Source organism: Lontra canadensis, unplaced genomic scaffold, assembly GCF_010015895.1.
Source record: "Lontra canadensis isolate GAN:19392208 unplaced genomic scaffold, GSC_riverotter_1.0 scaffold184, whole genome shotgun sequence".
In the NCBI taxonomy this organism is placed as follows: domain Eukaryota; kingdom Metazoa; phylum Chordata; class Mammalia; order Carnivora; family Mustelidae; genus Lontra; species Lontra canadensis.
In genome coordinates this window covers 1,710,732-1,725,675 of record NW_022631178.1, presented here as the reverse complement: position 1 = coordinate 1,725,675, position 14,944 = coordinate 1,710,732, and the positions used below count along the sequence as shown (strand labels likewise).

The 14,944-nt window shown below is 61.8% G+C and overlaps 1 protein-coding gene and 1 pseudogene across 1 annotated transcript; one reads left to right on the top strand and one right to left on the bottom strand.

The window, feature by feature from the left end:
- The first annotated feature begins 3,414 nt into the window (after nt 1-3,414).
- On the top strand, nt 3,415-8,585 carry SLC39A3 (solute carrier family 39 member 3). The gene is made up of 3 exons (XM_032847065.1): nt 3,415-3,456; nt 4,748-5,079; nt 7,673-8,585. The coding sequence occupies exons 2-3, from the start codon at nt 4,870-4,872 to the stop codon at nt 8,405-8,407; spliced, it is 945 nt and encodes a 314-aa protein (XP_032702956.1). The 5' UTR covers nt 3,415-3,456; nt 4,748-4,869; the 3' UTR covers nt 8,408-8,585.
- A 3,948-nt stretch (nt 8,586-12,533) lies between these two features.
- Nucleotides 12,534-14,944, bottom strand: part of LOC116860833 — a 4,489-nt pseudogene continuing 2,078 nt past the window's right edge.

Sequence of the window (14,944 nt, the reverse complement as noted above, 5' to 3'; positions counted from 1 at the left end):
TGAGAGTGGGAACACAAGCAGGGGGAGCAGGAGAGGGAGAAGTGGGGTCCCTGGTGAGCAGGGAGCCTGACGTGGGGCTCAATCCCAGGGTTCTGGGACCATGACATGAGCCAAAGGCAGACCCCCAACCGCGCCCCCCCGCCCCCCCCCCCCCCGCCCTGTTTCTTGTTTCCTAAGCCCATTCATAGTGTCTTCCACTAGAGGGTATTTTTGAAGTAGACAATGCAGTCAGATGTGTCAGTTTTTTCCCTATGGTGCCCTGAAGATACCTGCTCATACACAGGTCCTAGAGCCTAGGAAGTTTTCAAAAATGCGTGCTTCTCCGAGCAGCCTCATTCTCTAGATAACTATGAACAAATACTGCGCATCACGAATTCTTCATAGGAAGGTGTCACCCTGTGGGCATTTACCTGGTGTGCACTTATTATAAACCATCTTTTTTGTTGTTGTTGTGAATTATGGAAGCCAGGAAAAGACTCACTATAATAACAAACTGTCTAATAAGAACGAAGAGGCACCCCATATTGTGTGCCTACGATGAGGAAGGCAGAAATCAGCATTAAACGTTAAGAACTCAGAGACAGGTCACACTTAACCTCTGCAAAGCCTGGTCTTCCAGCACCTCCAATACCTGCACCACCTCCAATACCTGCACCTCCTCCAGTCCCTCCTGTTTTAGCGAACAACGCCAGCATCCACCTAATTGCTCAAACCAGAGAACTAGGAAAATTTACCCTGACCCCTCCTACTCCTGCAACCTGCCCAGGCGAACCAGCACCACGTCCTCTCAACTCACCCTCCATCCTGGCTCCACCATCTCCCTGCCAGAGCCCTTATCTAAACTAGTGCCTGTCCTCGCCCAGATGACTCTTAACTGGTCTCCTGCTTCCACTCCTGCTTCCCCACAATTCAGTCTCTACACAGATGTCAGAGTCACCGTAAGAGATAAATTGGATCACAAGCTTCACCTGCTTAACCCCCTTCAGTGAATCGCGCTGCACTCACGGTAACACGCAAACTCCTGAACGTGGCCCGTGGGACTGTCCCTCATCTCTCCCCTCCCTACCGCTTGCTAACATTCAGCCAGCCCAGTCTTCCAGTCCCTCCAACGTGGCAGGTCCTTTTCCATCGTTACGTCAGCTGTGCTCTGCTGCTCCTACTTCTTCCTTGCTTCCTGGCTGGGCTCACACGACTCTTCCACTTCAGAGCTTTTCGTACAGTCTGGGTCCTCAGCCGCAGGGTCTCTCTAAATGTACGGTCGAGGTGTCCACTGGGCAGCAGCCATCTGAAGGCATGCCCAGGATGCGACCCCTTCCAAGACCACCCATGTTGTCGTCGGCAGGATTCCACTCCCCAAAGGGTCTCGGGCGGGAGGTCTTAGTCCCTTGCTGACTACTGGCTGGAGGTCATCCTCAGTTCATTAGCGCGTGGGCCTCTCCAACATCTCAGCTTCCTTCTTCAAGGCAGGCAGGAGAGGTGCTAGGAAGACAGAAGTCAGTCTTTTGTTTGTTTTTTTACTCCATTAGTAATTTTTTAAAAAATTGTGGTGAGATATACATAAAGTTAAACTTACCATTTTAACAACTTTAAGCGCACGACTCAGAGGCATGAAGCACAGTCACCCCGTCCAGCAGCCACCTCCACCCTCCGTTTCCAGCACTTTCCATCTCCCCCCACACGGAGACTCTGTCCCCACGAAGCACGGACTCCCCATCCCCACCCCAGCCCTGGCTCCCACCCTCTCCTCTCTGTCTGTGTGGACGGGACTCCTCTGGGGCCCTTCTGAGAGTGGGGTCCTCTGGGATGTGTCCTTCTGGGTCTGGCTGCTCTCGCTGAGCCCCGTGTCCCCAGGGTCCGTTCACATCACAGTATTCCCTACTTCATTCTTCACAGCTCTCTCCATGACTGGGCCATAGTAGGCTGTCAATAAGATTTTAGTTAACAAATGAATACATTCTTTTCATAACTCTGGTTGCTTTTACAGGACACGGAACAATTTTTTTTTAAAGATTTTATCTATCCATTTGAGAGAGAGAGAGCGCTCATGAGCAGGAGGGAGAGGCAGAGGTAGAGGAAGGAGAAGGAGACTCCCCACTAAGCAGGGAGCCTGATGTGTTACTCAGTTCCAGGACCCGGGATCATCACCTGAGCCGAAGGGAGACCCTTAACTGACTGAGTCACCCAGGTACGGCTAGCTTTTTTTTTTTTTTTTAGATTTTATTTATTTATTTGACAGACAGAGATCACACGTAGGCAGAGAGGCAGGCAGAGAGAGAGAGAGGGAAGCAGGCTCCCCGCTGAGCAGAGAGCCCGACGCGGGGCTCGATCCCAGGACCCTGAGACCATGACCCCCGCCGAAGGCAGAGGCTTCACCCACTGAGCCACCCAGGCGCCACATCTTTTTTTTTTTTTAATGGTACCTTCTCTTTTCTAAATATCATCAATGGTTTTCAGTCTTCATCCTACTTGACGCGTTGGCCGGGTTAACAGTTACCAGATGGTGCGTGCAACACGGCGGATCTGTCACATCTTTGATCAAGACTCTGCGATTGCTCCTTATTTCCCTCCAAAGCCTACCTCCTCTTATCTCCAACCGCACTTCCTGGGGTCCCTGTGCCTTGGCCGCACGGACACGCTTGCACACACCTGCCCCGGGCCCCGGACGCTCAGTCCCTTGCATGTGGAAGGTCTTGCCTCCATGTGCCCACTGGACCGACTTCTCCCCGTTCGTCTCTGCTCGCACTCCTCTGTCTCGACGAGGCTTGTTTGAGCACTTACTTAAAACGGCAGCCCACACGCAGCACCTCCGATAGCCCTTGTGGGTCCTGGGATCCCAGAGCCCCGTGCCGGGCCCCCCACCTGGGTGTTCTTCTCTCCTGCTGCTGGTCCGACCTTGTGAGCCCCGGAAGGGCGGAAAGGGAGCTCTTTATTGGCTCGCACAGGAGCGACACACCGTAGGCAGGGGTGCTGAGCAGATGAATCTGCGACTTAAGCTGGAGGGGACGCCCTGGAGGGACCATCTCTCAGGGGAACGGTCCCGACGCCGGCCAAGCCTCCCTGCGGACGGCATTCAGCACCAGGCGCCCCTGGACAGCTCTGGAGGCCAAGTGCTCTCGGAACCTTTCCTCCACAGTCTGAGTTTCCCACCGGAGCCACCTGCTGGCCGTACCTACCGCTCAGCGAGAGGAAACTACTTTCCCGTGCCGGTAGGAGAGGTGGGGGTGGGGTCTCAGGATGAGTGGCGGCCGCAGCAGCCAGTGGCACGGCGCGCTAGGCCCGTGTCTCTCGGGGTAGCCAATGGACAGGGGCGTGGGCGGGGCGTGGGCAGCCGCGCGCGGAGCCGGGGCTGACCAGGACCGCGGCTGTGGGGTCAGGACCGCGGCTGTGGGGTCGGGACCGCGCGGCAGTTGAGCGGCGGGCGGCGCCGGCGGGCGGGCGAGCGAGGGCCCGGCGGAGGTGCGTGCGGGCGGGGCGGTTGGTCCGGCCGGCTCGGCCGCCCGTTACCGAGGCCCGGCGCCGGCTCCCGGCTCCCGGCTCGGTCTGCGCTGATCGGGCTCCGGGATCCCAGGCCGAGCGCGAGGCTCCCTCTCGGGCGGGGCCGGCTGGGCGCCGCGGTCCGCGGGCGTCGCGTGCAGCGGTGCACACAGGAGGCGCTCAATGGGTGCGGGGCGAGGAGCGAGTGAGCGAGCGCGGCCGCGCGGCCCGGTGTGGAGAGCGCGCAGGCCGCCGTCGCACGGGCCGGGCTTCGGGGCACCGGCGGGTGTTGGCGGCGGCAGCGGCGCACCCGGCTGGGGCAGGACAGACGCCCGTGCCCCGCGGAGCTCGCGGCCTCGAGCGCGGCGCTCGGTCGCGCAGGGGCGCCGAGTTCGAGGCTTTCCCTGCGCGCGAGTGACGCCCGAGCCCCGTGCCAGGCCGGGGGCGGGAGGCGCCCGCGCGGGGACCTGAAGACCCCGCCGAGTGGGGCGTGGGGGCGAGAGTGGGGTCCGGGGACGCAGAACAGGGGAGCCGCCCGGGGCCCTCCCGCAACGGAGCGGTTTCCAGGCTGAACTGCGCCCCGCCGGGGCTCCCTGAGGGGCACATGCTTCAGTGCACCCGTGGGCCTGCAGCGTTCCTGGGCCTCTGTTCCGCACAGGCTGCCTGGTGGGTACGAGGCCTACGGTTTAGGACTGAGGTCGGGGAGGCCCTTCAAGGGGTCCTGGAGGCAGTGACCCTAAAAGACAAGACGTCATCGGGAGGTCAGGGGAAAGATGTATTCCAGGCCACGAAAACAACCTGTGCAAATGCCCTGAGGCAGGAACGGGCTGGACATACTCCAGGACCGCAGAGGCCTGTTGTTGGGGTGGGCGAAGCAGAGGCTGGCCGCGCAGAGCCTTCTACACAGGCCGGAAGGGCAGTGGGGAACCAGTGGGGCGGCACTGCCCAGTAGAACATTCCGCAACAGTGGAAGGGCTCTCTGTCCATGCCAGCGGGTGCGGTCCTCCTGCACCTGTGTGGCCGCTGAGCACTTGAAGTGTGACTGAGGAGCTGGATTTTGCCTTTAATGTAATTGTAATTGATTTAAGCAGACACGTAGGGCTCGTGACTGCGTACCGGACAGCACGGCCGTGGGGAATGTTCCGCAGGAGGCCACGAGCTGGGCCAGGCTGGACCGAGTGAAGTGGGGGGGGGGCGGGGGCGGTGATGGGCTTGGTCGCTAGAGCTGCTCAGATAATCCAACGGCTGACGTGGTTGCCCTTGGCGTTCACAGTGGCTGGACGGAGGCATGAGCCCGCGGCTACGTGGTGGGGCCCGGTAGCACGCTGTGGGACGGGAGTGCGCGCCCACACATGGTGTGGCCCCGCGGTGACCGGAGCAGCCCGGGCCGCCAGCATGATGAAGTTGTTGGTGGCCAAAATCCTCTGCATGGTGGGCGTGTTCTCGTTCATGCTGCTGGGCTCCCTGCTGCCCGTGAAGATCATCCAGACGGACTGGGAGAAGGCCCGTCGCTCCAAAAAGATCCTCTCACTCTGCAACACCTGTGGAGGTGGGGTCTTTCTGGCCACGTGCTTCAATGCTCTCCTGCCGGCTGTGAGGGAGAAGGTAAGGGCTCCCTGGGGCCGCCGCAGCCTGCGGCACCTTATGATCCAGGGTCTCTGATGCGTTTTCAATGAGGCCACCGAGCTTGGTGATAGCTGTGACCGTGCAGGAGCGACCGGAAATGGATTTGCTGTGTGACCGTGAGTCAGTTGCTTCCCTTCTCTGGGCCTTACCTGGTAGACAGGGGGCCGGACCGAGACCTGGGCTTCCCAGCTGGGCGGCCCCCACCTTGCCCTGTAGCTGCCAGTCCGGGCCTCTCCTCCGGCACCTGCTGCGGCTTAACCAGCAGTAACAAATGTCACAGCTTAACGCGGCACGTGTTGGTTACGCTGCGGTTTCCCTGGGTCGGGGCTGGACACCGATTGGCTGGGCCCCCTGCTCCAGGCCCCCACCAGGCGGCATTCCAGGTCTCCAGGGGCGGGGGGGGACATCTCAGGGTTTGACGGGGACGGATCAGTGTCCAAGCTCACGTGGTGGTGGGCAAATTCAGTGCCTTCCCGCCTGTCAGATGAGGGCCTTGTTTCTCCGTGGCTGAGGGCTGCCTTCAGCCCCTTCCACGTGGGCCCCCAACATAGCCACTTGCTCCATCAGCAGGCGCCTGCACTTCTGACATGTTTCTCTTGTTTCCGCTGCCCACCTTGCGTTCCTCCATGACCCAGCGTGGGAGCTCACGCAGTCAGCATCCCTGGGGGTGGGATCTCAGAGTCCTCCCTCAGGCCGTCTGCACTGCCAGGGCCACCTCCAGCCCTGCTGCCCCCAACCCCCCTTTGCTGCGTCCTCATGCCGTCACCCGTCATCACACTTCTGCCTCAGGCCGGGGCTGCTGCGATGGCCTTGCTCCTCCCCAGCCCCTCCAGTGCGTGTGGCCTCCCATGGTCCTCTCCAAACCCCTCCAGGCTGCACCGCTGCCCACACGTGAGCCTGGGCGGGTCTGCTCCCTACCCCCGACCCCCCAGCCAGGCTCAGCCTACAGCTGCTGGCTTGGTCACCCCACAGATGGCAGCATCAAAAGCTGTGACCTCTGCGTGTCTGCCTTGTCTCTCTCGATGTGGCGATCTGATCTGACGGTCCCTCCAGGGGCGGGGGCCGTTAGTGTTTCTCACGGGCTGAGGTTCCCCGGGCGGAGCACCGGCAGGCCTCCGGAGATGCTTAGCAAATGAAGTAGTCTATCTACAAAACACAGCCTTCTGCAGCCGGGGTTCCTGTGCGGGCGTGACTCTGTGCCCCGAGACCTAGGACCCAAAGCGTGAGCATCACCCAGCTGTGAGTAAGCTGGAGGACGGGCGGCCCGTTCTGCAGCCCCCTGGGGGTGTGCACGCATCGTTAGGAGTGCAGGGAAATGAGCCCAGCCCAGAGGAGCCCACCTGCGGCCTTGCCGGACGGCACCCAGCGCTGCGCCGTACCGAGCGGCAGCCCCTCGCCTTTCCTGTCTGGTTGAGGTTCAGTGAAGTAAATGAGACATGAGTCTACATGCCGGTCCTTGGCCACGCGGCCATGTGTAAGGTCCCCCTGGGCCACATGTGGCCGGGGACTTCGGTATCAGACTGCGCTTCTGGTCAGCGCTGGCTGGCAGGGTCTCCCCGGTTGGGGGCACGCGCGGAGTTGTATTCACGCAGGAAGACCTGGGAAGCAGCCCGCCCGCTGTCCTGTGGCAGCAGACCCCACACAGGCCTCAGGGCTGCAGAGGCTGGGCGATGGCACAGTGAGGCAGTCTGTCCCACGCCATCTCCCTGCTTCTGAAGGGTTCTTGGCAATCCTTGGCGTCCCTTGACTTACAGGTACATGACCCCAGTCTCTGCCTCTGGGTCACCTGCCCGTCTCCCGAGTGTCTTTCTGTGTCCCCTCCTTTTTGTCTCATAAGGACACCGTTACTGGGATAAGATTCCATCCTAAGTCAGGATCCTCTGTCTCGTCTCCAGACCCTTAGCTTAGGTAGGATTTCCCCGGGGGCCGCCGCAGCGAAACACCTCAGACGTTTGCCCTCTGTCCCTGTGGAGGCCACAGGTCCGGGAGGCAGGTGCTGGCAGGCCTGGGTCCCTCTGAGGCCTGTCTCCTTGCCGCCTCTTCATGTGCTGCTCCGGCGAGGACTCCGGCCCTAGTGGGCTGCGGCCCACCCTAGCAGCCGCAGTCCACTGACTCGCCTCTTCAAGGACCCTCCCTCTAAGGAGGGTTGGCTCTGAAATTCCAGATGTTCAGACCTTGGAATATAGGAGTGTTTGATGGGGACACGGTTCAGCCCGTCGCACCTTCATTACACCTGCAGAGACCTTCCACGTCAGGTCACGTTCTGAGCTTCCGAGTGGGCGGGCCTTTAGGGACCGCGGGTCCGCGCGCTGCAGCGCGATTCATCATATATAGCTGATTGAACCCCCAAGCGCCCTCCGTAATGGAGTTTTGGTGTTTTTTTCCCCAACCCAGCAAGGGTAAGCCCACCTTCTCCAATTTTCTTAGCTTCTTGTGTGAAGCGGACATTTCTGTGCTGTGCTAAGTGAACAGTGGTAGCTCCCACACCCTGTTGCGTGGCGGCCGGAGGCCAGGCCGCCCACTCTGAACCCCTCTCTCCCTCCGTCCCCCTCTTGCGCATCTTCCGCTCCAGCTGCAGAAAGTCCTGAGTCTCGGGCACATCAGCACTGACTACCCACTGGCCGAGACCATCGTGATGCTGGGTTTCTTCATGACCGTCTTCCTGGAGCAGCTCGTCCTGACCTTCCGCAAGGAGAAGCCGTCCTTCATCGACCTGGAGACCTTCAACGCCGGCTCAGACGCTGGCAGTGACTCGGAGTACGAGAGCCCCTTCATGGGGGGTGCGCGGGGCCACGCGCTCTACGCAGAGCCCCACCCCCACGCGCACGGGCTGAGCGTCCAGGAGCTGTCGCGCTCCAGCCCGCTGCGGCTCCTGAGCCTGGTGTTTGCGCTGTCCGCGCACTCCGTCTTCGAGGGCCTGGCCCTGGGCCTGCAGGAGGACGGAGAGAAGGTGGTGAGCCTGTTCGTGGGGGTGGCCGTCCACGAGACGCTGGTGGCCGTGGCCCTGGGCATCAGCATGGCCAGGAGCGCCATGGCCCTGAGGGACGCGGCCAAGCTGGCTGTCACCGTCAGCGCCATGATCCCCCTGGGCATCGGCATCGGCCTGGGCATCGAGAGTGCCCAGGGGGTGCCCAGCCGCGTGGCCTCGGTGCTGCTGCAGGGCCTGGCGGGCGGCACCTTCCTCTTTGTCACCTTCTTCGAGATCCTGGCGAAGGAGCTGGAGGAGAAGAGCGACCGTCTGCTCAAAGTCCTCTTCCTGGTGCTGGGCTACGCCGTCCTGGCCGGCATGGTCTTCCTCAAGTGGTGAACGGCCTGTCGCCCGCCTGCCGGACGCAGGCACCCCCCGCCCCCCTCCCCCCAAGCAGGGGAGCGCAGGCCCCTGGCGGCCACCTGTGCCCAGAGGGGCCGCGCCCTGGATCCGACACCCTCAGCCTGGGGCACAGCGACTACTTTTAAAAATACTTCTCTTAAAATTATTTCACAAAGCTGTGTGGCTTTGTGTCATGCCTGTCATGCTCTGGCATCGAGATCCGAGGACTCTCGCAGGAGGCAGGGCCGCGCAGCTGGCTGGGCTTGGGCTGGGACCCTGCCCCCCACCCCCGACTCCTGCCTGTGGACAGGACAGGACCGCGGCTGCTCCGGGCCACCGAGCCCATCCAGAGGCTAGAGAATCCTGGCCTCCTCTCCCAGCTGACTCTGCCGCAGAGCGTCACACAGGGTCACACAGGGGAGCTCTAACTCCTGCCACTGAGCCAGTGCCTCCAGGGGCACGGGTGGGCTGCCAGGCACCTCAGCACTTCCCTCTTCTGCTGTGCCCCCCCCCCACACACACACACTTGGGGGACCCGAGAGATGCGCAGGCGGGGGTCCAGGGGCAGCTGGGCCATTGGTTCTCAGCCCGCCATCCCCAGGGCTGTGGGGCAGGGGCCACACGCTGTGAGTCACCCACCTGTCCTGTCCCCCCCACTGCGGACACACCGATGATGCCAGAAGCTGTCTCAGGGGTGCGGGAGCACAGGGCGCATGTGGCGCTGGCCCCAACCCTGCGCACTGGCTCCCTGGTAACCTGTTCAACTCACCCGTTGTCTCAGCAACACCCACGCAGGCATCCAGGGATGGGAGGCTGGGTGGAAAGCCTTTCCCGGGGGATTTTGCCATCAGGAGTGCTCCAGGGGGAGTGTGGGCTGGTGGCCTGGGCTGGGCTGTGGCAGCCGCAGCCTCTCGAGCTCCGTCAGGGACGCTCGGCCATATGGCGGCAGGCACGAGGGCCCGGGTGCACGCGCCTTCCCAGTGCCCTGAGTCCCCTTCCTCTGCCTCACCCCGGGTCTGCAGGGTCCCCCAAGCACAGGCCCCTTCTGATCCGGGCCCTGGGCTTCGTGGGGCTTCTGGTCCCTGGCTCCAGCCCTGTGGGCACCCCTGGGGGCTGCTGCTGGTGCTCAGCCCCTCCCAGCACAAGCAACCAACCTTTGCCAGCTCCCCGGCTTTGTCCAGTTCTGTTACAAGAGGCCCTGGCGGGGGGGAATGTGTCTGAGGGTCTGTCGCTGCAGAACTCTCAGGCCTGTTGCCGGAAACTTCCGTCTGGCTTGTCCTGGGGACCCATCTCCAAACCCCACATGGCCTGACCCTGTCCCCGTGCTGGGATAGCGACCTGCATGGGTGTGGGGACATTATCATTTCCATTGTGTCCTAAAGCCAGTGGCGTCAGCCTTGGCCTGCCCCTGCTTCACTCCACCCAGGAAGGGGAAGTTTCTACCCACTCAGCCTCTTCCCTGACTGGGCAGGTCACCGTGGGGCCACCAGGTTGTGAGCCTGCCTTCATCTGGGCCAGGGTCGTCTCTGCTCCTGGGACCCCTGCTCCAAACTCCCTGCCGCTTCCAAAAGCACACGCACCACAGGGCCCCTCCCCTCCTGCCGGCCATCAGCAGCCTGGGGATCTGGCCCTGGGGACACCCCAGCTGGACCACCTCCTGTCGCCCCCCACTGATGTCTCCAAGGCCCTGTCCCCCTCACACTGAGCACACTTCCTGACCAGTGGGCCCGGGAAGGGCAGCACCACACCAGCAAGGAGCCTTGGGTCATAGGAAGACCCGGGGTTCCCTTTGCGGGCCCCTCAGACGTCACCACCTCAGATTCTCTCCGTCTGCTGGGCCGTGGTTGCTCCCGGCTGACGTGCTCTCCCTAGGGTCCCGCCGGCTCCAGCAAGCTGTTTCCAGGCCCCTGGAGGACGCTGGGACCCCGAGAGGTTTGAGGGGGCTGTGTTGGAGAAGAAGATGCAGGCTGCCGCAGCAGGCCCCCAGGCCCCTCCTGGCTACCCCTCCTGTCTTCTGTGGCCAGCGGAGCAAGGGTCAGCCCTGGGACCTGCTTCCAGAAGCTGCCACAGTTGGCCAGCAGTGGGGGTGACAGTGTCTTGGTTCTGGTCAGTTTTCCCCACATTGGGTGCAGATCAGACCATCTCTGCTCTGAGCCAAGAAGAGTGGCTGTTTTGCCCTCCAACTGAAGCCCAGGGGAGCAGCGCCCACTCCTGAGGTTTCCTGGGCTCTAGTGGCCAAGTCCAGCCTAGACAAGGCTCTTCTGAGGCTTGCGCTGGGCTCCATCCCCGCCCCCTCGCCCACCCCCACCATCCCGGACGCAGGAGCACTGCCATGTGTCAGGAGCAGGTCTCCCGTGGCTACGACTACAGGCTGATCATCAGCTGGCCCCAGACCAGCCCCTGCACAAAACGACAGGAGTCACCAAAGGCCGTCCATGTGCAACCTGGTGACATTGAAGAAATGCCATGTGGCCTGCTGCTGCAGAGGTCCCTGTCTTTTGGGGGTCTAATCACTCCGCGGTTCCCAGTAGGGGGGAATCCCCCAGGGTGCTCCAGGTGGTGTCTGAGGATGGCCGTGGTGGTCACACTGGGGTGTCACTGCTCTGATTCACGGGAAGTGACAGTGGTTTCCATGCAGAGCCGCTTGGCGCTGAGATCCTGTGTGCGTGTTGGAGAGAGAGGAGGGGGGTGGACGCCTGCTGATGGATAGTCAATGCAAGGGCCGGAGCTGCAGCCAGAAGTGAGGGCGCCCACCGAGCGCTCAAAGCCAAACCCTCCACACAACACCGAGCAACAGCTCTGCCAGCATGGACGTGGCGGGGTCAAGGCCATCCGCACCCATCCACTCAGCCTAGCTTCTCCCCTCCCCCACAGGGAGGGGTCCTGGGCAGGCAGGAGGAGGGTTGCTGGGCTGGGGACACCGTTGAGAGCTCTGCCAGGAGGAGAGTTACCCCGGGACTGTCTCCCGTCATCAGCCAAGGCCACCGGAGCGTCTTCCTGCACCAGGAGGTCGCTGGCCCGGGCCTCAGCCCTCCCAGGTCTGCTCTGCATGGGGGCTCAGGGCACGGGCAACAGCTGGATGGAGTCAGCCACATTCCCCTCCTTGATCTGGAGACAAAGAGGGGGAAATTACGAGGCGGCACCCAGGCCTCGTGGATTGAATCAACCTTAATAACAGTGTGTCGGGGTTTCTGTTGTCTGCTGTTTGCATCTCTGGTGCACAAGTTATTAGCGTGGGGCGGGGAGGCGGTGCGCCGGTTCCCCGCCTGTCTGCATCTCCAGCCCCCAGCAGCAGGCAGGGGAGGGGATGGTGTGGTGTCTCCCAGCCCACGGTGGGATCAGACCTGCTCTGGCCACCAGCTCTGGGCCTGCCAGGAAAAGAGGCAGGCATCCCACCTGTCCCAGCCTGTGCCCACCCTTGGGGGAAAAGCCAGTGACCAGCCCATCTGACCTTCCCAGAGCCGGAGCTGCTCTCTGGGTCATCAGGATACGCTCCGTGCCACCCTGAAGGCCTCTGTGGCTCCCAGGGCATGAGCAGCAGGCCTGGCTGGCTGCCGTGCTCCGATGGAGGGCTGAGGCCATTGGTGTGAGCCCAGCCTGGCTGCCGAGAACCTGCTGGGCAGGTGGGCAGTTCCGAGCCCCTGCTTCCTTCGTACGGGGCAGGCCTGGCCAACAGACTGCCTTTAGACCGAAGTAAACAGCCGCCACAGTTGGCAGGCGCCTCCCTGCAGGGACCAGCTGGGCCTCGATCTGAGCACAGTCAGGCCCGCACCGCGGCTGACAAGCTAGAACAGGGTCTCCATCTCAGCACCATAGACATTTTGGGCTGTCTCTCCGGGTGCAGGCTGGGAGCCGCATTCTGGCTGGGGGCGGGGCTGCAGGCTCTGCATTGCCACCCAGCCCCCAAGCGGTGCTGGTGCTGCTGGTCTGGGGACACGTTTGAGATCCACTGCCCGGCTCCAAGTCTCTCCTCCCAGCACCACCGACACCAGACTGTCCCAGGCACGGTGCCGGTGGGGAGGGGGTTGGGGGAGGTGAGTGGCATCCCTGGACCCCGCCCACAGGATGCCAGGAGCACCCCAGTTGTGGCCACCACAAGTATCCACTGACAAACGTCCCGGAGTCACCCAAGGGTGAGGCCCACTGACCTAAGATGCATGGCAGTTCGCCTGGTGACGGGGGAGAGACAACCTGTCAGTGTGAAATGCGGTGTCAGCCGGCAGTAAGTGCCCCAAAGACAGAAGCAGCAGAGCGAAGGGACAGAGCCAAGGAAAATGCAAACGATTTTTCCAACGTGGTCCGGGAGGAAATCCCTGGGGACCACACGAGTCCCACGAAGACGGGGAAAGAGCTTTTCTAGTGGGGCAGGGGTGGGGGCAGCCGGTGCAAAGGCCATGGCCCTTTTTTCCCTGACTGCTCACCATCATAGGGCTTTCTCCTGCCCTCGGTGAAGACTTCAGTGAGCCCCTGCTCGAGAGGCAGTGGTAACAGCCGCACCTCGTACTTTGGGACGAAACCCAGGCTGCCTCCATTTGGCTCAGCAGGTGGCCTCAGCGAAGGGCCCACGTCTTTCCCCCCCGGGCTGGGGGCTGGCTCCTGCAGAGGCCGGCCGGCAAACTTCAGGCTTGGGAATGCCAGCCTATTCATTTTCCCAGGCAAACTGGGTTTGGACAAATGATTTTCTTATTTTCAAATGTTGGAGCCAAACTTAAAAACAAAATGGACCGCATCTCCTAGAGACGGTGACACTTGGCCTCTGCTTTGCCCGAATGGTCGCATTAATCCTGGGAGCACGGAGAGTGAGCAGAGAATGCAACCCAGCCATCTTCCTACCCCAACAGCACCTCTGGGAGTGTGTGTGGGGTGGGGGGCGGGGGTAAGCAAGGCCAGTGTGGCTCCCCCATCCCAGAGCTTTGGAGCAGGGAGAAGTCCATAGGCTGCCAGGCCAGGTGAAGAGTGGGACTTTGCCCACAAACAGTTGTCACCCTCCCTTGTAGCGGAGGTGACTTCTGCAGGACAGGGAGAGTCACCCAGGGGTAGGCAGAAGGCTGGGTGGTGGCTTCAGAGCCCCATGGCCCTGAGTTCCAGCCCCAACGAGCTACAGGCAAGGGTCACCTGCTATCCCAGTTTGGGGTGCTCTAGTGGGGGCTTAGGCCCCTGGACAGAGCACAGAGGGGACTCAGGCCTGTCCTCCTCCAGCTCACAAGGCCAAGAGCCTGGCCCAGGAGCTATAAATAGCAGCCGCAGAGTGGAGCTGCTGCCTGTGCCCACGCTCCTACGCATGAGTCAGCCTGGCCTGGCCTGGGCAGGCGCCCAGAGGAGCTGGAGAGCTGGCCAGAGGCTGGGGGCCCGGCCCAAGTGCAGTCCGGTCACTCAGACCAAGGCAGGCAGGCCGCTGGAATGGGAGGGAGTGGGGCTGTTGCCTCAGGGCACCTGCGTGCCTGGCAGCCCCTCGAAGATGGACGTCACCCTGATTGCTCCCTGCAACCCAAAAGGTGAGGCGACATTCACAGATGGGGAAACTGAGGCTCAGAAGGGCACTTGGCTGGGACATGGCAACCCAGACCAGAAGTTATTATCTATTGATTGAGCTGTCTCCGTGTCAGGTTGAGGGCACCCCAAGATGAGGGGCTGGGGCCAGACAGTCCTCTGAGGCGCCCCCATGGAGCCAGTGACAGGACAGAGCAGGAGGGACGTGTGCCCAGGGAATAGTTCCAAGCAGCCTGCAGGGACCAGGAGGAGAGCTCAGGTGAGAAGCTGGATTTGACCCAGGGGGCAAAGGGAGCCAAGGCAGCATTAGAGCTCAGGAGGCTGGTGGTAGAGGCTGGGCACTGGATGCTGGGGGGAAGGAGGGCTGGAGGAGCGATCCTGGGGGACCAGGAAGGAGGGGCTGTCTAGGTGGGAGGGGCCTGTGGGTGAAGTGCAGGGCTGGGTCCTGGAGAAATGGGGACCACCAAGCCCCAGAAACAGGGCTAAGCTCAGGGCCCAGCTCCGTGGGAGGCAGATGGTCTTGGGGGGCAATGCCCGTGTTTCTAAGGGAACAGGAAGCGGCCACCTCAGTCAGAGACATGGAGATGGTGGGCCAATGAGAATCGAGACACTAAGGGCTGACCATCTGCTCACACATGACGGGGAGCTCACCACCTAACAAAGACCGTTTATCCTCTGATTGCTCTGACTCCAGAAAGTCCCTTCTTGCAGGACATTAGCGTCAGCCTACCCCCATCAAGGAGCATCTTATTCCAACAGGCTTTCGGGAGCCTGGGGCTGTCTTATGCCCACCCCTAATCTCACTGATGTGCCAAAAGTCCAGTCTCCTCCGAGATGAACCTCTGCCTCCCTCTAGTTCTTCAGGAGGGAGTGATGGTATCTTGTAGCCTTAAACGTGGGCACGCAGACACTTCAAACAGGCACTTCCCAAAGGCAAACATCCATTCTCAGAGACAACTCCTATTGGGGAAGATAGATATTTTCCTACCCCAAACCCCAAACCCAGCCCCCCCCCCCCCCCCCCCCCCCCCCCCCCCCCCCCCC

Coding starts and splice junctions, on each gene's coding strand:
- SLC39A3 (XM_032847065.1), top strand. CDS start 4,870: ATGATGAAGTTGTTGGTGGCCAAAATCCTCTGCATGGTGGGCGTGTTC. Junction 5,080..7,672: donor TGCCGGCTGTGAGGGAGAAG/GTAAGGGCTCCC, acceptor CTTCCGCTCCAG/CTGCAGAAAGTCCTGAGTCT.